Source organism: Xenopus laevis, chromosome 8S (genome assembly GCF_017654675.1).
Source record: "Xenopus laevis strain J_2021 chromosome 8S, Xenopus_laevis_v10.1, whole genome shotgun sequence".
In the NCBI taxonomy this organism is placed as follows: Eukaryota; Metazoa; Chordata; class Amphibia; order Anura; family Pipidae; genus Xenopus; species Xenopus laevis.
The window spans coordinates 2756395-2779232 of record NC_054386.1 but is presented as its reverse complement, the minus strand read 5'-3'; the positions used below and the strand labels follow the sequence as shown (position 1 = coordinate 2779232).

At 40.9% G+C, this 22838-nt stretch overlaps 1 protein-coding gene across 3 annotated transcripts in view; it reads right to left on the bottom strand.

Moving 5' to 3' along the window:
• actn1.S (actinin alpha 1 S homeolog) overlaps nucleotides 1-22838 on the bottom strand; it is a 73474-nt gene that overhangs the window by 41268 nt on the left and 9368 nt on the right. For all 3 annotated transcript variants that reach the window (XM_018231947.2, XM_018231948.2, NM_001091370.1), the window contains 1 exon segment: nucleotides 96-210. In XM_018231947.2, the coding sequence (XP_018087436.1) occupies nucleotides 96-210 (115 nt within the window).

Below are 22838 nucleotides of genomic sequence, written 5' to 3'. Positions count from 1 at the left end.
ATTACCTTAAAACACTTCCATTTTTTTGTGTTAATGTTCCTTTGACTATAATTGACATAATTGGTGATTATTTTATTTACGCTGTTGCTGCTCACCTGAAATGACTTCAAGTAATAACATGAGTTTAAGGCCATCTCTGAAATCCTCATCTATGTTCTCAATCTGTGTCCCAGCTTTCCGGAGATGTGAGTTGCACCATGCTGTGAAAGTCTGCAGGAGAGAAATAAGGAGTTGTTATGAGTGACAGTTCACACTCAGGTTTGCCAGGCAGCCTGGTCTGCAAAGGGTATGACACAACATACACAGTAAACTGTCATTAGTGAGCAGGATCGGACTGGGCTGGTGGGACACCGGGAAAAATATGGTGGGCCCCGGCCCTTGTGGACTCTGCCAACCCAGACCCACACCCCACTGGTGACCCTATGCTCTGCACACGGATTTCCCCCACCAGCCTCTGACCAAAACATAATAAGAAAAAAACAGGTCGGCCCATGGGGGAACGCTGGTGGACCCAGACCCCCAGTCAGACCCCCAGTGAGCCACCATTTCGTGATGGTCTCTGTGCTGCCTCAGAGATCACCTGACCAGAAATACTGCAGCTCTAACTGTAACAGGAAGAGATCACCTGACCAGAAATACTGCAGCTCTAACTGTAACAGGAAGAGATCACCTGACCAGAAACACTGCAGCTCTAACTGTAACAGGAAGAGATCACCTGACCAGAAATACTGCAGCTCTAACTGTAACAGGAAGAGATCACCTGACCCGAAATACTGCAGCTCTAACTGTAACAGGAAGAGATCACCTGACCAGAAATACTGCAGCTCTAACTATAACAGGAAGAGATCACCTGACCAGAAATACTGCAGCTCTAACTGTAACAGGAAGAGATCACCTGACCAGAAATACTGCAGCTCTAACTGTAACAGGAAGAGATCACCTGACCAGAAATACTGCAGCTCTAACTGTAACAGAAAGAAGTGTGGAAGCAAAAGACTCTCTGTCTGTTAATTGGCTCATGTGACCTAACATGTATGGTTTGTTGGTATGTTTGTGTGCACAGTGAATCGTATGATCCCAGGGGGCAGCCCTTGTTTTTTAGAATGGCAATTTTCTATTTATGATTATCCAATGGCACATACAACTAGAAAATTATATTATTATGAAAATAGTTTTTTTTTTTTTACATGAAACAGGGTTTTACATATGAACTGTTTTATGCAATATCTTTTTATAGAGACCTACATTGCTTGGGGGGTATAGTTTTCCTTTAAGTATAAAGTAAAAAGTCTATGAGACCACTGGCAGCGCGGAGAGGGGAGGCTATTTAGGTGACTACCATTTAATTTCTGGACCTCCAACTCTTTCAACTCTATATACAGAACACAGTGTTGCCACCTGACCAGAATTGAACCGGCCCAGCCAGTAAAAGTTATGAATGATTCCATAGTTATTAACAAGGAAGAAGGTTAAACATATGAACGCAGGAATTTTATCCAGAAAACATGGCAACCCTTACAAAGTAGTCTTTCAGCCTTTATCTCATAAACCTGTTTTCTTTCTCTCGCCAATGGATATTTCTGTTTTTCCTCCCATACACCATCTATACGTTCTCTTACAGCCTCAGTCAATTACAACGGTATTACTTCATACATTTATATATTATTTACATTTAACTTGCCGACTCTCGTTGTATCATGGCTAAAGAAAATGTAATCTTGTTTTGATTTCAATCCAAAAACAGCCATTGGTAAATACTATTAAAACGGATCAATACCAAGATCCCTAGAGACGGTTTACATAGACAGCTATTTAAGTTGGCCACAAAAAAAATAAAAAGTGTCCGTCAAGTGACAAAGGTTTGTTATAGGCCAATAAGAAAGAATTTAATGGGAAGAAAAAGGCTTTATTCAAAACTCTAGAGATCTTGTACTGGCCACATATAATCTGCAGGTAGATGGTTTGACAAAACTTACATAGTGCTTTAAAAGGGTATTGAAATATAAATAAAATGTTATAGATATGCATAGGGGAGAATACACAGACAATAATACATTCCAACTACAGAGAAGGTCTCTGTAATTACAATGTGTCTTGTTCTATCAATATTTCTTAAAGGTGGCCATACACGGGGAGATCTGCTCGTTTAGCGATGTCGCCATACGAGCGGATCTCTCCACGACATGCCCATCTTTAGGTGGGCGATCTAAGGCTGATCCGATCGTAGGCCCTAGGGCCGCCGACAAAACGTACGCGACAAGTCGGATGGAGACGCAGTCGTCAAGATTCTAATTGGTCTGAATGAAAAGTCACAGGTAAAAACTACGTTACATCTGACCCGACAACTGTCGGATGTGGCTGCAGAAAGCAGCGTCTTCATCTGACAGTCGAACTGTGTAGTTTTTGCCTCCGACTTTTCATTCAGTCCAATTATATCTTGACGCGTGCTTCTCCTTCCGGCTTGTCGCCGGGCTTTGATCCGATGAAAAACGCTTGCAGAGTTCTACGCTATGAGTCAGCTGCAACACTTGATTGGGAATCTAGCGGTTTAATTCACTCACTAGTTCTCTGCAATCTCTGGTAGAGTCCACGGTCAGCATATGGAAATAAACAAATGCAATCTATTATGAACCCTGCAAACCAATCACTCATTATCTGTGTGGCCATACACGGGCCAATAAAAGCTGCAGACAGACAGTCAAGGTTTATTGGCCCATGTATGGGGCCCTCCAACGGGCTTCCCTATCAATATCTGGCTGAGAGTCGACCAGATATCGATCGGACAGGGGTAAAAATCTCATCGGATCGCGGACCGCATCAGTTCGTTGAGGTCCCGCAATCCGACTGCCCGTATACCTTTCACTATGATCCAGTTGTTGGGCCCTAGAGCCCACGATCAGATCAGCCCAATATCGGCCACCTCAATGTAGGCATATCAGGGAGAGATGCGTTCATTTGGCGACTTCTCTCTGTGTATGGCCATTAGCTGGGGATTACGTAAATGCACAGACAATATAGTAAAGAAACATGCTGTGCCAATGGTGAAATCTCATTTCCTCCAGACACTCTTTGTAGCTACAATTTAATTATATTATTATTACTAATTCCTTTGTTAAATGTAGCGCAAAAACGATGGCACAAAAGTCACACAATATTACTTTTAGTGTCGATTTGCTGCACAAATATATGTTTATTGCATTGAAACTGAGAAAGCTGTAAACGTAAAGGTACATTTTCAGTCTAGAAATAAAGATGATGTTCAACCACGAAAACCCTTGTTTGTAACAGTTACAGTTGACCACATTTCCTGTACATGTGCAACCGTCTCTTTAGTAACATACCCACAATGTTTTAGTAACATACCGACAATGTTTTAGTAATATACCCACAACATAACTCCCAACATTTTGGAAGTAAAAAGAGGGACAAAAAATTTTTTCCCGCACGTAGTGCAGCAATTTTTGACCACACCCCTTTTTGTGGCCACACCCCCTAATTACCATGTTTGTTTTACAAAATTTGGCAGGTTACAAAAGTTTGAAAATATTTCTCCTTATCTAAACTGTGTTTTTGTGTCTCAAAATTGTTACAAAGTATCTTATTTGCACCTGTTAGCTGTTCTGGGCTCTCTGCTAAAAGCCAATTAAGTGACAAACTTTGTTTCTTTTTCTGGCTGTTCAGTGCAGAGAAAAGAGGGACTTTCCAGTACAAATGAGGGACTGCGGGTTGAGCTGTCAAAAGAGGGACTGTCCCTCCGAAAAAGGGACAGTTGGGAGGTATGCCCACAAGGTTTTAGTAACATACCGGCAATGCTTTCTGTGCCATTTCTCTAAAAAATTGTCTCAGTAATTAGAACAAACTTTTTAGCGACCCAGTCAATACGTTTAGAGTGCCCTACCTCTAGACTCAAATTGGGACGCCATCTTCTAGTTACAGAAGACCCTGCAAATGTTGGTACTTGCAGTTCTGGGGTCATATATTTAATCTAACACGGGTACTCTCTGAAAGTTTGTATGTTCTCCTCATGTCTGCGCTGAGGGAATTAGATTGCAAGCCTTACTGGGGCAGAGACTGATGTGAATGATGCATAAACTGTGTAAATTGCTGCAGAATAGGTCAGCACTATACAAATCATTTCTAATATTAATGATCATGTTGAACTAACTCCAGCATTGTATTGACAGTCTTTGACCACTAGTCAGATAAGGTGAGTTGTAAATCAAAATGTGGAGAGCTGACGGTTGCCTGGATAAGGTTTATAGAAAAGGAAATGCTGGAGAAAAACATGGGTAAATAAGGGCGAATGGTAAAAGAAGGACCTGGTATCATCCGGTTTCATGTTCCCTTGACTTGAAAGATAAACACTGACTATGCTGAATGCTTCTAACCCAGAAAACTCTCTGATCAAAATATTCTTTTTTGGGCTATTTTTAGCCAGATACAAAGAACCATCAGCCTAAACAAGTAAGTGGTTTAAGTATAAACTGAGCACGAGAGAATGTTGCTTCACCTCATACAATAACAGGTATTTTCAGCCTCATAAATAAAAAAAGAAATAAAAATCAGATTTTGAGAATCCTTTAGAAATGGACGTGCAAGATCACATTTTACTGCAAAGTAAAAATTGCAGTAACTGAATATGAAATAGGAGAATATTTTAATGTCTTGTCATTTTTAGGTGGAACAATTGGCTGAGGCACGGGGATCCTCCAGCTCTGAACTAGGCTCACTTTGCAGTGAGAAGCAAATATCTAATAAATTGAAATAAAACAATTTGTGTTACATAGTGAGAACAATAGCTCCGAGCTACAGCCAGAAGCTTCACTGCTGCCTTGTAAATATGCCAGAGTCATCAAAATACTTAAAGATTAGGGTGCCAACTGCTCAACAGCACAAGGAAGAAGGGCGAGAGAGAGAGAGAGAGAGAGAGAGAGAGAGAGAGAGAGAGAGAGAGAGAAATGTGACCACAGCAATTTAGAGCACAAGAAGACCAATTGCATCATCTAGGTCGGCAAAATCTGCATTTGAAAATAAAATGTAAAAAAATGGGATTTTTTGGAATAAAGGATCAGTATATGTGGTTCCTGCTCTTGGCAAGCAGACAAAAAAAACAAAAAATAATACAAACACAAGCGATTAACATTCTACAGAAAATGCCTAGAAATGGCGAGGGATGCAGTAGCTTTTCTCTCTAAAAGAGGCAAAGGTGAAAGACAAACCTCCCTAATGTACAGGCTACAGTTTACTGTTATTTGCATAATAAAATAATTTAAGATCTGTCATAAAAATATATCTTTGGCCTTTCTCCAAATAATTTCACACTCAATGGGCCCAATGATGTGCTACTAGGGCAGTGCTAAGTGCTTACACGGGGCTTCCCAAGCATGTTGTATTATGAATAAACCCTTTTTTGCTTTTTCTGTTTTGGCATACCTGCTATGGAAGCTCAGATGTATCTCGGACACATAACCTTGGGACTTTTAAAGGTATACGGTCATGGTAAAAAAAAACACATCAGTTAATAGTGCTGCTCCAGCAGAATTCTGCACTGAAATCCATTTCTCAAAAGAGCAAACAGATTTTTTTATATTCAATTTTGAAATCTGACATGGGGCTAGACATTTTGTCAGTTTCCCAGCTGCCCCTGGTCATGTTACTTGTGCTCTGTTGAACTTCCTCATTTACTTAAATGACAACTGTCTGTCCCCCTTGCACACAGGACATCTTTTGGTCTGAAAATGCACATTTGCATGGCTGAAATCTGTCCCATGAGTGTACGGAGAGTTTTTGTAAGTAGACTGATTGTTGCCATTTATATTTAAATGAATGGGGATATAATATGATGTGTTATAGATACCAAAGTTTATATGAGTGCCTAGTGATGAGAGCATTGGTGCTGCTGTATATATCAGTATATATTATGCACTTTGTGCCCCAAAAAAATAAACTGTGGAATTTAGTGGTGTGTATATCCAGCAATTGTGTTAATAGTAGGGATTTTGGATTCGGCTGAACCCCCGAATCCTTCTCAAAAGATTAGGCCGAATACTGAACCGAATTCCGAATCCTAATTTGCATATGTACGATTAGGGCTGGGAAGGGGAAAACATTTTTTACTTCCTTGTCTTGTGACAAAAAGTCCAACGATTTCATTCCTGCCCCTAATTTGCATATGCAAATTAGGATTCAGATTCAGTTCAGACGAATCCTGCTGAAAAAGGCCGAATCCCGAACCGAATCCTGGATTAGATGCATCCCTAGTTAATAACTGAATTTAATACTGGTCCTCTGAGATATCGGACATTACTGTATTACGGGGGTTGCCACAGTTGAGTATTTACAATCTCCTCTTATAACCAACTCAGTGGTTATAAGTACTCAACGTATCAACTCAATTTTGTAAATTGTAACAGTTCAGATGCTCCTGGATCACTGAGCTGCCAGACAGACAGACACAAGAGACAGGAAAATTCAACTTAAAACTTTAGATTTTTCGTAAAATTAAAAGATGGAAAGTAAATGAGAAAAGTCTGTTTCTGGTGAACAATATGAAAACAACTGAACTAAAACAAAGTGTTTGGAAGGTGAGCAATACCTTTTAATGAAACACTGTTCTAACAAGAGTTCACACTGCAGACAATACGGAGGGCTGTGTTATATGGGAGTTGTGCTTTATTTATTATTATTATAATGATCTGGGGCTACTGGGAGCTGAAATTCAGAAGATTGTGCAATCCATGTGCTCCACCGGCTGGATTTCACTCTGAGCACACGGTCTATAAAAGATCTGCATTCAGTACATTTATTACTATAAAAATATACCAAAGGGCAAGTCCCTAGCTTCCTAACTTATATATTCCCACTATAACTATGATATTTACATAACTATATTCCATGTGTACACTTCATCATAAACTCCAGGGTGAGGGGAAAGGAACCACAAATGTTTGTTTTACAAAGACCTGTAGATAATATGAAATGCAACAGAACAATGTCATGGCTACAAAGCCTTAATTCTGCCCAACACGGTATTACTGAGAGCAAAGTAAAAGAACACTGAACATTTAAAGGAACAGTAAAAGCTGAAGAATCATCGTACGATTGGACTTTCCCATCTCCCGACCTGCCACTAATCATTCCGATTAAATAAAGTACAAAAGAACAGATGAGCCGATGTTCTGCCCGACAGCAATCGTAGGAAAGTTATGTCCGACCAAATCTAGTGACAGTCACCCACTGAAAAACGTACGATCGGCAATACATACAGAGATATTATCCGCAGCCGACAGAAATCTTTTAAAGACCGATCTCCACCGGACTAAAAATGTCGGGACTCTCCACACCCGGTCTGAAAATCATACAAATCCTCGATTCGTACGATCAGATCTTTGCGTCTATGGCCAACTTTATGCTTAAAGGACAAGGCAAGCCTTTAACTTCATGCCTCCTAATCTAATAGATTGCCCCTGCGTCTACCCAATTACTGAATCAAATAAAGTAAATCAAATAATTTGTCCAGACAGACCAACTGTGATGCAGTGGGGTTTAAAGAAGTCTGTCCACCCAATAAGGCCCCTGTATGTGCATTAGGGCAGGACAGCAGATATCAATCGTGGCCGTGGCATTGGATTCAATTGGCACAAGCAACTAAACAGCAAGAAGCAGAACAATCGGCCCAATAGACAGTAATCTAAAGAACCTTTACTCTAATATATCACTAAGGGAAATACCAATCCCCTGCCCAGTACTTTTGCACCATGATCATAAAAGTATTATCACATCTTTTTACTATTCCAGGAAGCTCTTCCTTGTAAGGTAATTCTTGGGACTGAAATATCCCCTCATTGGCTCATTTACAAGCTAATCTGTTACAACACATTCAGGAATGTTCCAACATGCCATTCACGGAAATGCACCTTTTATTCCTGCATTTATTCCTGCATTTATTCCTGCATTTATTCCTGCATTTATTCCTGCATTTATTCCTATCAGGTCAGAGATATCAACACCGTCGCCCTCCAGCTTCTTTGAACAAAAACTTCCTGGATCCCCAGCCACAGGGAGGCTTTAGATTTGATGATAAATATTGCAAAGAAGCAGATTTATTTTAATGTTGCAAAACTGCAACTAGCACCAGTGGAGTGAAGGTACGTTGGTGGTGTAGGTTCTGCAGGCAGGACAGCCAACATGCATATAAGTACACTGATCTTTAAGAAATTGCCATATAATGTGGATGGTTCCAGGTGTTGACATGGGAGGAATGATTGATGGCCTACAAAAAAAAAAAATGGCCAATGCTCCAGTTATATGGTCTGGGGAGAAAAGCTGAACAATCTACTGTATCTGCACCCATAAACTGGCAGATCTTGGCTATAGACCAGGGATCCCCAACCTTTAGAACCTGTGAGCAACATTCAGTAGTAAAAGGAGTTGGGGAGCAACACTAGCATTAAAAATGTTATTGGGGTGCCAAATTAGGGATGTGATTGGCCATTGGCCATTTAGTAGCCCCTATGTGAATTGTCAGCCTACATTGAGGCTCTGTTTGGCAGTGCATTTGGTTTTAATACAACCAAAACTTGCCTCCAAGCCTGGAATTCAAAAATAATCTCCTGTTTGAGGCCACTGAGAGCAACATCCAAGGGGTTGGAGAGCAACATGTTACTCACGAGCTACTGGTTGGGGATCACTGCTCTAGACTCACAAACACATTTGACCTAGCTGTCAGATTATTGTATTGTGATGGCTCCAAAACCTGTCACAACAAATATCCGATACATATAAAGTTCCCCAAACACGGGCCGATATAAACTGCCGACAGACTAAATGGGCAGCTTATTGGGCAGTGTATAGGGCCCACTTACAGCAATTCCAGTCGAATCGAGGACTGCATCAACAAACTGATGAGGTCCTCGTTCCAACTGGATACTGTCGGTATTCTCCTCATTGTGAGCCCATCGTTGGACCCACGATCGCATCGGTCTGATATCGCCCACCCAAAGGTCGCCAAACGAGCAGATCTCTGTATGGAAGACCAGCTTAAGTCTAGGTGGAGAATCTTTCCAGCCATAGGGTAGTGGATAAAGTCCTCAGCAGACAGGCCCCCATGCTATTTAAATTTTGGCCCCAGGGCCAAATGATTTGATCAGCCTTGCATATGACCATGTTTTATTAGCTTTATACATTCTCCTAACATTTTGGCAATGTACTTGGAAGAACCATCTTTTCATAAAAGTACATTTCCTAGTACAAACGTTCCAGCAATATTGACTGCTGGCAGAAATGACATTTATGAGATTGGTTAATAACGATATTTATATATATGTTAGCAAAATTCGCATATAATTCTGTTAGCTCCATATTGTGCTCAACTGATGATCTTATGCATGTCGTAATCCTCCAGCTATTTCGCATGCGGCCACCACTGAATAAATTGTTTGACTTACGTCTAAACAATGGGGTCTGTACAGTTTGGGCTTCTATTCACTTAGACAGCTTTATGTTGTGTATAGAATGAAATTATAACCAGTTTGGTCTGGAGCTCTTTTTAGACTGAACGGTGTGTGTGGTCTTTATATATTTTATTTTCTTCAACTGTTCGTCTATATACGATTCCCCTCCTCTGAAAAAAATGCCACTTAGTACAATCCATGATGCCCCATCCTATGTCTTTGCTTTTGTCTCTTCTACTGCATGTCCCTAATCTATCTCGTAATGCGTTCCCACCATCATATGTAGCTTTTGTTACTGCACAATATTACTACAAGGACTTTAACCTGCCATAGCATTTCATGTGCAGACACACGGCGGTACTGGATATGGATGATATGGATGATATGGATGATATGGATGATATGGATGATATGGATGATATGGATGATATGGATGATATGGATGACAGCAGAAGTCACAATATAAAGCTGTGGCATTTTTCACTTTAATAAACTATGGGCATATATGTTGACAAATATTTACTATGGAGCTGCTTGGAGAGCATCATCTGTAGTAAATCTGGGTTCTACCAACAAAATTTCACACTACATTATCTTCCAGCTTCTACTGTATGTTGGCACTGCAAAAGCCATGTTACACCGTTATAAACGACACATTCTTGTATAAAATGCTTCCTACTAGCAACAGCATATTACAAACTACACAGAAAAGTATCAACCCTATGTCATTAGGGCAATAATGATACACTCTTGTGCATCACATTATTTCACATTACCATTTAATGGCACAAACAGGGGTTGGCACTATAGTAAATACAAAGTACAGATGCATTAAAGATTAGGAGCTTACTATCTAAGTGGGAGGATAACATATAGATACACACAGGAGACTACTATGTATGTGCTGCAGGTTACAGTGGGTGGCACTACAATATCTGGATTTAACAACTATGGTAAGGTCGGTGGCCGTACACGGGCCGATAAAAGCTGCCGACAGACCATGTATGGGGCCCCCCAACGGGCTTCACCGATCGAGATCTGGCCGAAAGTCGGCCATATCTCGATTGGATGGGACGAAAAATCCCATCGGATCGCGGCCGTATCTATTTGTTGATGCGGTCCCGCGATCCGACCAGCCATTGCTATTCGTTAGGATCCGATCGTTGGGCCCTAGGGCCCACGATCGGATCAGCCCGATATTGCCCACCTCAAGGTGGGCATATCGGGGAGAGATCCACTCATTTGGCGACATCGCCAAACGATCGGATCTCTCCGTGTATGGCCACCTGTACACTGATGGATGGTCATTGTAAAAGTTACTTGCCCCAAAACAAAATGCTTTTAATCTTCTACCAACAACCATTTTAAAGAATTTTTTTTTTTGGGTATTATGCACATCTATTCTCCATACCCTTTTAGAAATTAAAAGACAGAGCAGGTTCTTGATTCATTCATTTTTCACGACCAAACTATTGCTTTTTATAAAGGGACAGATCATTCTGATTCTCTTAACGACTCATTTCTTAGCCATTCAAGCCATTCCCTGTGTATGGGCCATATGGAAAACTGTCTTTAACAACACATATGGAAAAGTGCAATTTTGACATATTTGAATGACGCCAAATGTTTATATAGCACCACTTGAGTACTTTTACCAGGGGACTAACCAACTAACATGCCTTTTACATTAACACACACAAAGGTCAGTTTCAGAGAATATACAGGCAGAGAGAAGCCTATAGGCAATTAATCTAAAGTAACCCAGTTATGGCAAAGAGATGGGATTTACATTTGTGCAACTGACTGGAGGTTAGAGGTTTCCCTTCCAAAGCACAGGCTGATATCACTCATGGAATGGACGTCAATAACGGATGTGAGTAATTGGATCTGCCAGGACGTGTCACATACTTGTATAGTTATTTAGGTTAAACAGACTATTGTGGTTCATCCAAAATGAACAACCCTTATTCAACAGGAGTGCAATGAATATGTGCATCAGAACAATGTTAAAGGGATCCTGTCATCGGAAAACATGTTTTTTTCAAAACACATCAGTTAATAGTGTTACTCCAGCAGAATTCTGCACTGAAATCCATTTCTCAAAAGAGCAAACAGATTTTTTTATATTCAATTTTGAAATCTGACATGGGGCTAGACATAGTCAATTTCCCAGCTGCCTCTGGTCATGTGACTTGTGCCTGCACTTTAGGAGAGAAATGCTTTCTGGCAGGCTGCTGTTTTTCCTTCTCAATGTAACTGAATGTGTCTCAGTGGGACCTGGATTTTACTATTGAGTGTTGTTCTTAAATCTACCAGGCAGCTGTTATCTTGTGTTAGGGAGCTGCTATCTGGTTACCTTCCCATTGTTCTTTTTGTTTAGCTGCTGGGGGGGGGGAAAGGGAGGGGGTGATATCACTCCAACTTGCAGTACAGCAGTAAAGAGTGATTGAAATTTATCAGAGCACAAGTCACATGACTTGGGGCAGCTGGGAAACTGACAAAATGTCTAGCCCCATGTCAGATTTCAAAATTGAATATAAAAAAAATCTGTTTGCTCTTTTGAGAAATGGATTTCAGTGCAGAATTCTGCTGGAGCAGCACTATTAACTGATTCATTTTGAAATTTTTTTTTCCCCATGACAGTATCCCTTTAAGCTGGACATAGACACAAAGTCAAAGTTGTACGAATCAAAGTATTGTACGATTTTTGGACCGCGTGTGTATCGTCCCAACATTTTTCATACCATAGCAATTGGTCGTTTGCTTGTGACGTCCATACAAGAGTAAAATCTGCATGTGTATGGCCAGCTTTACACATCCAATTACAATAGTTGTACCCAAACTGTGAGGCCTGCCCCCTCTGGAAGGTCTGTAGTAAAGGCTGGCTTGGGATATGCCTAAAGGTTATTTTGGGTAAGGTTTGGGGACAATGCCCGTTTACTCTCCTAGATAGTCTTGAAAGCCCAGCCTGAGGGTGACATAGCATGGGATTTTCGGTAAAGCATTCCTGTTCTAGATATTCATGGCTGATACAGTAATGTTTTCATAGATATGGAATCTTGTTATAATCAAAGGGGAGAACCATACAAAATGTTTGACTGTAATGCAACAACCATTGCATTACATCATGAACGTGCTTGACAAACAATACTCTAAATACTTCCAGCACCTTTCTGAAGAATGCTACAGTCAAAGGATTTTTGCACATTTTTAAAAAGGTGAGCCTCCCTAACAAATAACCCCCACCGATTCTCCAAATAAAACAAAGATGTGTCCCAGAAGCAGCCGTCCCCCATGTGTAACATGGACTCAACCTTGCTCACAAACAGATGTGCCCCCATCCTCCAAACTGGTCCTAGTGTCAGTTTGTACAAGAAATGTGAGTAAAGCAAATATTCTTTTGAACAATTCCAAAAGCAGACTAAAGTTATTTCACCCACACACAGAGCGCAAAAAATGACAGCACACAATGCCGCTCATGTTATGGCTTCTGTTTTTGTTAGACTTCCATTTAACCACACCAGACCACTCAGAAAGTTGGGTGTAACCTGTATTACGGTTTCAGTGGGGTATTAACATAAGATAAAGATCCTGGAAGACACAGAGACAGCAGATGTATTGGGCAGCCAATGGTAGAGTCCTGCACCGGGTCGGGTACCCTGCGGGTTGAAGTTCTGGGTGCGGGTATAGACATGGGTCGGCGGTTCTGTCTTCTCAATAGCGATTTTTACTCCTTTTTTTCTGATCACGCCTACTGCCGATGATGTCACTTCCGGTTTACAATGACAGCACTTCCTGATTCTTGATGGTCAGGTACTTGTGGGTCGGGTAACGGGGCCAAGCGGGTAAGAATGAGGGTTGCGGGTCCAGTTTGTTGATTGCAGGTACAGGTCAGGGTTCCAAAAAAATGGACCTGCGCAGGACTCTAGCCAATGGTCCCTGGACCTCAGCTTCTCAATAACAAATTACATATTATTCAAGAAATGTCAAGGGAACATTAATTATGACTACTTTTACTTTATAGTCACTTTTAGGGTAAGGACACGCGCGAAGTCACACGGCGACTAATCAACTCTTCTTCTGGGGAAAAGCCTTCCTGCCGGATAGAATCTAAATCACCAGCGGGATGGCAATTGGATCGCTTCGTTTTCCGAAGTTGCCCGAAGTTTCCTCATGAGGCAGGAGTGCCATCCCGTCGGTGATTTAGATTCTAGCCGGTGGGAAGGCTTTTCGGGGAGATTAGTCGGACCGAAGAAGAGGCGATTTGGCAACTAAATCTCCCCGAATCTCCATGTCTGTCTCTGCCCTAAGGCCATGTGCAAGCAAGACGTAGCTGCCCATTTTGATCCAACCAGCCAGAAATCCCTTGGGTTGTTTACAAATGCCTGAACCCTTTCATTTGTTGATAATGTTGGCACATGCAATTTTGTGGGGCATAGACTATCCTGCAAAACTGTCCATGCATGATTGGATCGAGCCGCTCAACTTAACACATATTTGATTGCAGTTAGGCTGGCTGGATAGGACAGTTGATTGATGTAGTGTCCCTTTAAATCCTCTCCAATACCAGTCCAGCTGCAATGTCATAATAGGAAAATATAATTGTATTCCTGTGGATAGAGCCAGCTGCATCATCCAGCTTATTATAGACCAGGGATTTTGCTTTCCTGCATCCTTTTGAGTCACTATAGCAAGGCCCAAAGTACAGACTGATGTTAGAATGTAGGAAACGAGAGGTGGCCCATACTCTGCCAGATTCCTCAGGGACAAATATCAGATAACACAGATCCATTCAAGCAAACTACACCTACAACTGCAGGACAATGGTAGATCCCAAACATGCAAGGAAAAAAAAAAAAGTTCCCAGTAGTGGATTGGCTAATTCTATAAATCTGCTCTAGTTTGATTGGCCAAATAAGTCAGCACCCACACATGAAGAAACCATTGCCCAGATCAGTCCGATGTTCAGCGTATGCACTTAAAATAAAATATAATAATTTCTTAGCATTCATTGCAATTGCATTTCAATAAGGTAAGTGCAGAGAATTTCATTAAAAAAGAAGACATTTAGCCCCATGTGCCTCATCAGTGACAACATATACTCGTTACATAGAGTACAATGCACTGCCAAGGCATTTAGTACTGCTCTTTAAAGAGAGGCTGGAAATCATTTAGGATTATGATGTATAATTAAACAAAGAAACCCACTGATCCAGGGATAATTAACGAAGAGGAACGCTGATCCAGGGATAATATCGGATCGCCATGTCTCCATTTTAGAATTCCTTTTCCTCCACCCAAATTAAGGAATGGATTTTGTTTTTGAAATGTTCTTCCTTTTGATTAACAGCTAAATATCTGGGTAGTCAAACTGAATAGGTATACTGGCCATCCCTCCCAACATTTTGGAAATAGAAAGAGGGACAAAAAGATTTGGGGGCAGAATTACATAGGGTTGAATATCGAGGGTTAATTAACCCTCGATATTCGACTGTCGAAGTTAAATCCTTCGACTTCAAATATCGAAGTCGAAGGATTTAGCGATATTCGAGGAAAAATCAATCGATCGAATGATTAAATCCTTCGACCAAAAAATACTTAGAAAGCTTATGGGGACCTTTCCCATAGGCTAACATTGACTTCGGTAGCTTTTAGGTGGCGAACTAGGGGGTCGAAGTTTTTTCTTAAAGAGACAGTACTTCGACTATCGAATGGTCGAAAGATTTTTAGTTTGAATCGTTCGATTCGGAGTCGAAGTAGCCCATTCGATGGTAGAAGTAGCCAAAAAAAACATTCGAAATTCAAAGTTTTTTTCCTCTATTCCTTCACTCGAGCTAAGCAAATGGGCCCCTTGGCGTGCGGCAAATTTCTTTGACCACGCCCATATGTGGCCACACCCCCTAATTACCATGTCCATTTTACAAAATTTGGCAGGTTATGAAAGTCTGAACACATTTCTGTGCTTATTATCTGTTATTACAGTTTTGCTAATGAAGGGAATTGCTCTTTATGCTGCATGTCAGTGTTTCCCCAAGAAACCTGCTTATCTTAAATTGTTACAATAGATTCTTTGCTTAGCTTAAATTGTTAGAGTATCAAGTATCTATTCTGGGCTCTCTGCCAAAAGCCAATTAAGTTAGAAACATTGTATCTTTTTCTGGCCATTCAGTGCAGGTGGATCAAAGAGAAAGTCGGGACAGTAACAATCCAGGACTACGGATTGAGCTGTCAAAATCGGGACTGTCCCTCGAAAAACGGGACATTTGGGAGGTATGATACTGGCTTAAGAGTGGATAGGTATACGGATTGGTCACACCAGATATTTCCATTGTCATGCTTTCTTGCAAGGACATCTAGATATCTGTCCTACTTCACATAAATAATGGGGTTCCACAAAGTGACTAATGTTTCTACTATTTCTTGTAGGTTGTGTGCAAATATAAACACAGTATGTGCAGGGTTCAGGTCCATCTAAGTACTGAATGGGCATAAAAAATATTCTGGGCACTGCAAAATTTGTGTAAGCGGGTGTCCTAAATTTTGTGCATATGCACTAGCACACAGCTTAGAGGGAACACTGCCAGGGACCAACACTATTAAAGAGAGCCCAGTTTGGAATTCCTAATGATACTGGAGTATACAATATACAGCATACAATAAAAGATGTGCTACAGTTGAACTACAGCAAACAGGCCAACAGCTGTATTTTTATTGAGTGCTCTGGTTATATTATTAAGCATGTGACCCCAAACTCAACCAAGGAAAGACAAACATCATCTGAGCTGATCATTTATGACATGGTTCTGCAAATATATTTATATATATATCTGTCCAGCTGTTGCTAACCATTAAAGGGACAGTATCTTAGAAAGTATCTGGAGCTTTAATATTAATAAATTAAAAGGGGTGTGTGTGTGTATATGTGTAAGGTGATCAATAAGGGATGGGAATGTCTACATACATCCCACCCAAGCATAGTGGATTGTGCCAATTCTTTGTACAGCTATGGGATCTGTTAACCAGAAAGCTCTTAATTACCGAAAGGCTGTCTCCCATAGACTCCATTTTATCTAATTAATCAAATATTTTTAAAAAATGTGTTCCTTTTTTCTCTTTAATAATAAAATAGTCGCTTGTACTTGATCCCAACTAAGACATAATTAATCCTTATTGGAAGCAAAACCAGCCTATTGGGTTTATTTCATGTTTATATGATTTTCTAGTAGACTTAAAGGGATCCTGTCATCGGAAAACATGTTTTTTTCAAAACACATCAGTTAATAGTGCTGCTCCAGCAGAATTCTGCACTGAAATCCATTTCTCAAAAGAGCAAACAGATTTTTTTTTATTCAATTTTGAAATCTGACATGGGGCTAGACATATTGTCAATTTCCCAGCTGCCCCTGGTCATGTGACTTGTGCCTGCACTTTAGGAGAGAAATGCTTTCTGGCAGGTTGCTGTTTTTCCTTCTCAATGTAACTGAATGTGTCTCAGTGGGACCTGGATTTTACTATTGAGTGTTGTTCTTAGATCTACCAGGCAGCTGTTATCTTGTGTTAGGGAGCTGCTATCTGGTTACCTTCCCATTGTTCTTTTGTTTGGCTGCTGGGGGAAAAAGGAAGGGGGGTGATATCACTCCAACTTGCAGTACAGCAGTAAAGAGTGATTGAAGTTTATCAGAGCACAAGTCACATGACTTTGGGCAGCTGGGAAATTGACAAAATGTCTAGCCTCGTGTCAGATTTCAAAATTGAATATAAAAAAATCTGTTTGCTCTTTTGAGAAATGGATTTCAGTGCAGAATTCTGCTGGAGCAGCACTATTAACTAATTCATTTTGGAAAAAATTTTTTTCCCCATGACAGTATCCCTTTAAGGTATGAAGATCCAAATTACGGAAAGATCCGTTATCCAGAAAACCCCAGGTCCCGAGCATTCTGGCTTTGCCAAGTGCCTTGAACATAGTAAATAAAATAAAAAAGTGTTTTATAAATAATAATGGGGCCTGTGAAAGATAGCGAGTTACACTGTACAACCTGATATGAGAGAATGCTGGTGTGGGTAAAAAACTTTTGGCCCTGGACCTGTAGGGTTGTAGTTACTAACGGAGTACTACATGACTGTCAAAGAGAAATGACCCCAACAACAAGAAGATTATCCAAATTTGGGCTAGTGCCTAAAAAATTTTTTTAAAAAAAAGCTATTTTCCCTCAATTTGTAAATTCCAAGGTCACCCAAGGAAGGACGTCCTAAAAGCAGCGACCAGACTCCTTTATCCTGTGTTTATCTCATGACCCCTCCACATCGCTGCAATCTAAACTTTACATTTGTACTGGCGGGAATTGAAAAAGAAACAAGTGTAAACAAGAGAATTCCCAATGTCACACGCACTCTTATTAATGACCATGTTTTCCTTTAGGGAATTTATCGGGTCAAACCAACGGAACTCATGATATTTACTGAAAGCGTGGGCGCTGAATAAAGCTGCTAGCGGAATATTAACGGCTTTAATATACAGATCAGTTCTTGCTTTGTATACGGAGTCCAGGACTGCAGCAGGACTATATGATATGGGCTCACGTGCAATAAAACCTTATAATACACAAAAGCCATGAATATCTTGTAAATGATATCCTTATAAACGGTGAGTTCTGATGTCATCAGTTATAAACGGTGAGTTCTGATGTCATCAGTTATAAACGGTGAGTTCTGATGTCATTTCTGTCACATGACTCACTGAAACTTGTGTATTATAATAAATAAAGTACCCCCAGTTGCAAAATATGAGGATATTAGAAGTTACCTCGGAGTTCCATGACCTGTATAAAAACATTCAGCCTTCGGCCTCGTACTTTTATATGGTCATGAAACTCCTCGGTAACTTATAATATCCTTATATTTTACAAGAGGGGGTACTTTATTCACTATATTATGCCTGCGTCCTAGTGACGATATAGTGTTTGGAATCGATATACCGCCTTCTATGGACCACTTTAATAAATGCTGCCATGGCAACTACAGTTACAGGACACAACATTTTACCACTAGAACTACGGTTGCCACCTGGCCAGTATTTTACTGACCTGGCTGGTAAAAATAATGGTCGATCCCAATGTTATTAATAGGGAAAAAAGCAATATATAGGAAGGCCGGTATTTTTTTCAAGAAAAGGTGGCAACCCTAACTGGAACCCATTTTTTTCTGCTTAAACCCAAATATGTTATTTGTTCTAAAAAACTAACCAGATTTCTCTCTCTCCCTCAGACTTAGTAAGTCTACCAGACTTGGGCTGCTTAGAACCACAGTGTGGCAATCACAAATTTAGAAGCCAGTATAGATTTATACGGAATGTTAAAGATGGATTATAAAGGAATGTATGGGGGTTTTTTTTTTTTAACAAATCATTTGTGTAATTTGAACATTGGGCATGGATTTCAACGGTCTTTCCCAGTGCAAATAGCATTGACGGGCGAATTTCTCCCTTGAAACCCCCGAAACGGCAGAAGATTTGCACAAATCGAAAATTGCCGCCCACATCAATTTTGACTGCAGCGTTAAAGTCAATGGGCATCCGAATAGTGTTGCCGCACGATGGTTTTGATGTGAGCTACTTTTCCGATGTGCTTCCAAAATATTTTGATGCTGGCGAATTTTTGCAGGAGTTTTGCAAATTTATTCGCCAGCGCCAAAACGTGTAAATTGGCCATGAATTCGCGCCTGGCGAACAGTCCCGTATTTGTGTAAAGGCCACCTAGGCCCGGGCCTAGGGGGGCAGGGTTTTAGGGGGGCGGCATGCTGCCCAACCACACCCACATTGGTTCAAAAACAGTGGGGATGCACTGGAGATACAACCATTTTTTTTTTAAGTTTCCCATGCGCCAATCCCCATTGCTCAGGTCCAGATGATAAAAGGGGAGGGGACAGGGGCGAAGAACGACAGTGGGCCTAGGGGCACCTACTGTGTGAATCCGGCCCTGCTGGTGAATTTATTCGCCCATCACTACCCTTCTGTACTGCCTGAGCTCTCAGACACTTAAGGTGGCCATACACGGGCCGATAAAAGCTGCCGACAGACCGAGTCGGCAGCTTATTGGCCCGTGTATGGGGGCCCCCGACGGGCTTCCCCGATCGAGATCTGGCCGAAAGTTGGCCAGATCTCGATCGGATGGGGTTAAAAATCCCGTCGGATCGCGGCCGCATCTGTTGGTGATGCGGTCCCGCGATCCGACCGCCCGTTTGGCGAACGCTAGGATCCGATCGTTGGGCCCTAGGGCCCACGATCGGATCAGCCCGATATTGCCCACCTCAAGGTGGGCATATCGGAGGGAGATCCGCTCGTTTGGCGACATCGCCAAACGAGCGGATCTATCCGTGTATGGCCACCTTAAATTGCACTTGGGAGCGTGGTCAAGCTACAAACGTACAGCTCATTTATGAAGGCAAATTGCAGCTCTGTCACTGCTAAAAAATGCAATATTGCAGCTGTATGAAAACTGTGCAGAACATAAATTCAAACACAATCCCTATTCACTGGTCATACCCAACAGAGAAGAGGCAGATATTCTATGGAGCTATAGCAGCAGATACAAAATAAGGGATGATATTTCTGGAAGATGCTGCATTCAGGGTTTGGTTGCAGATAAATGTTCCGTAAAGCAGCTTCAGCCAAAAGCCATTAGTATCATGCCCTTTTTGGGTGCAAGATTTGAGGACAGTACTGCTGAAATCAGCACCATTGGCTAATTTTACCATTGTCCTAATGTAACCTTATAATTTGGGAACGGACGAATTAAAACTGTGGGAAATAATGGAAGTATACGGGAAGCCATCGAGGAATTCCATGACAATATTAATGTACAGGGTGTGGATTACTATAATTAAAATAGCCTAAACGGTCAATTGAACCAAAGTCATATGAGTAACACTGACATCATGACATAGTGTAATCTATTTCACTCTGTGTTTCGTTTTTCTTTGTCTATTGTATATTTTTGTATCCCATACAAAATTCTAGAAAAACATCTTAATGAGATAAAAAAAAAAAGCCTCAAAGAGAAAATAGTTTAATCTCGTTATTCAGTCAAAAAAATCAACTTTTTCCAGCAGTCTCTTAAAAAACCCTAAGCTACAAAGCTGCCTTTGATCCGCATGAAGTACGTATGTTTGAACTAGCACTCATGGCGTTTGTACACTGCAATGTAAGAATGAATTGTTGAATATTGTGACTCAAGGCATTGCGTTTCAGGGCTTAGAATTCCAAAGAGTGATCTAATACAGGATTCCTTTGGCTTTGTAAGTAGAACACTCCTCCTATAACTCCCTCCCCTAAAGTTGAATAGACGAAGAAAAAAGTCGAAGATTTCCATATTTGGACATAAGGGAGCTGCTGAAGTCCTGCCCTAAACCACAGACTCAGACAGGGACAGAACCCACAAGGCTGCTGTGATCAGCTAAAAGGAAGTAATAAAAGGGGAGGTGGAAGAGGTATGAAATGAAGCGGAGAGATGAGAAGCAATGAATGCTCCGGCACTGTAACTCTATTGGGTATTGGCACAGACTCATGTTGCATAACACATACTAACTGTAAGGCGGATGCTGGTAGTTGAACAACATCTGGCAAAGCCAAGACTGTTTGTATCTGCTCTATATGAATGTAGTGCTTGGTCTCTCCTTAAAGCAATACCTTTCTACAAATACAACTGCACTGCAGCAAACACTTATAAGATGATCTGAACATTGGTGTAGGTTTTCTCTAGGTACTGCGCTTTCCTGCCACACACACCTAAAGCATACGGGTAACTTTATTTAATCCTTATCAAATTGAAGCTACATAGAGCTGACATCAACTTAAAGGGATACTGTCATGGGAAAAAAAAATTTTTTTTCAAAATGAATCAGTTAATAGTGCTGCTCCAGAAGAATTCTGCAGTGAAATCCATTTCTCAAAAGAGCAAACTGATTTTTTTATATTCAATTTTGAAATCTGACATGGGGCTAGACTTATTGTCAATTTCCCAGCTGCCCCCAGTCATGTGACTTGTGCTCTGATAAACTTCAATCACTCTTTACTGCTGTACTGCAAGTTGGACTGATATCAGCCCCCTCCCTTTCCCCCCCAGCAGCCAAACAACAGAACAATGGGAAGGTAACCAGATAGCAGCTCCCTAACACAAGATAACAGCTGCCTGGTAGATCTAAGAACAACACTCAATAGTAAAATCCAGGTCCCACTGAGACACATTCAGTTACATTGAGAAGGAAAAACAGCAGCCTGCCAGAAAGCATTTCTCTCCTAAAGTGCAGGCACAAGTCACATGACCAGGAGCAGCTGGGAAATGTAAATGCCAACTAGGGTTGCCACCTTTTCCCAAAAAAAATTCCGGCAGGTGGGGGGCGTGTACAAAAAGTGGATGTGACGTCAAAGGGGCGCAGTTATGCCGCAAAGGGGATTGGGGGCTGGCCGAGGGGGTCTTTTTAAGGGTATTACAAATTTTGCAGTTACATTGCCGGTAAATTTGTAATACCGGCCCCGGCAGGTGTTTTACCGGCTAGGGTGGCAACCCTAATGCCAACATGCAAGTTGGCACTGGTAGGATGTTTAAGTAGCTGTAAAAATGATTATAGTCTATAGCCTATTTATGTCTTAAAAACCAAAATGATAAGTGAAAACAGAGGGTGTAGACAAAGCTTTCCAGTATTTTATTTCTTGAACCTACAACTAAATGACACATGCTACTATCATTACTGCCTAATTAAGTACTATATCTATATGATAACCACTTTACTGTAAGGTATCGATCCCTAGGGACCAATCTAAACAGGCCTAGCACTGTGTGTTTCAACTGTACATATAGGATGAAAAAGGAATCAATTGGTGGCTCCATGTACTTGGTTGCCACCTAGACTCAAACACCACAAGGGCTGAGCCTGATTGTTTAGCAACAAAGAGCCACTCATATTACACATTAAACCATTTACAAACTACAGATACAGGTATAAGATCCCTTATCCGGAAACCCGATATCCAGAATGCCCCGAATTACGGAATGGCTGTCTCCCATAGACTCCATTTTATCCAAATCCAAATTTTAAAAATGATTTCCTTTTTCTGTAATAATATAACAGTAGTGTGTACTTGATCCCAACTAAGATATAATTAATCCTTATTGGAAGCAAAACCAGCCTATTGGGTTTATTCAATGTTTAAATGAATTTCTAGTAGACTTAAGGCATGAAGACCCAAATTACGGAAAGATCCGTTATCCGGAAAACCCCAGGTCCCAAGCATTCTGGATAACAGGTCCCATACCTGTATATAATTTCTAGTAGGATTTCTTCAACTCCTATGTAGACCTATGTAATACCAGTGTGTAATGCTATCCAGTA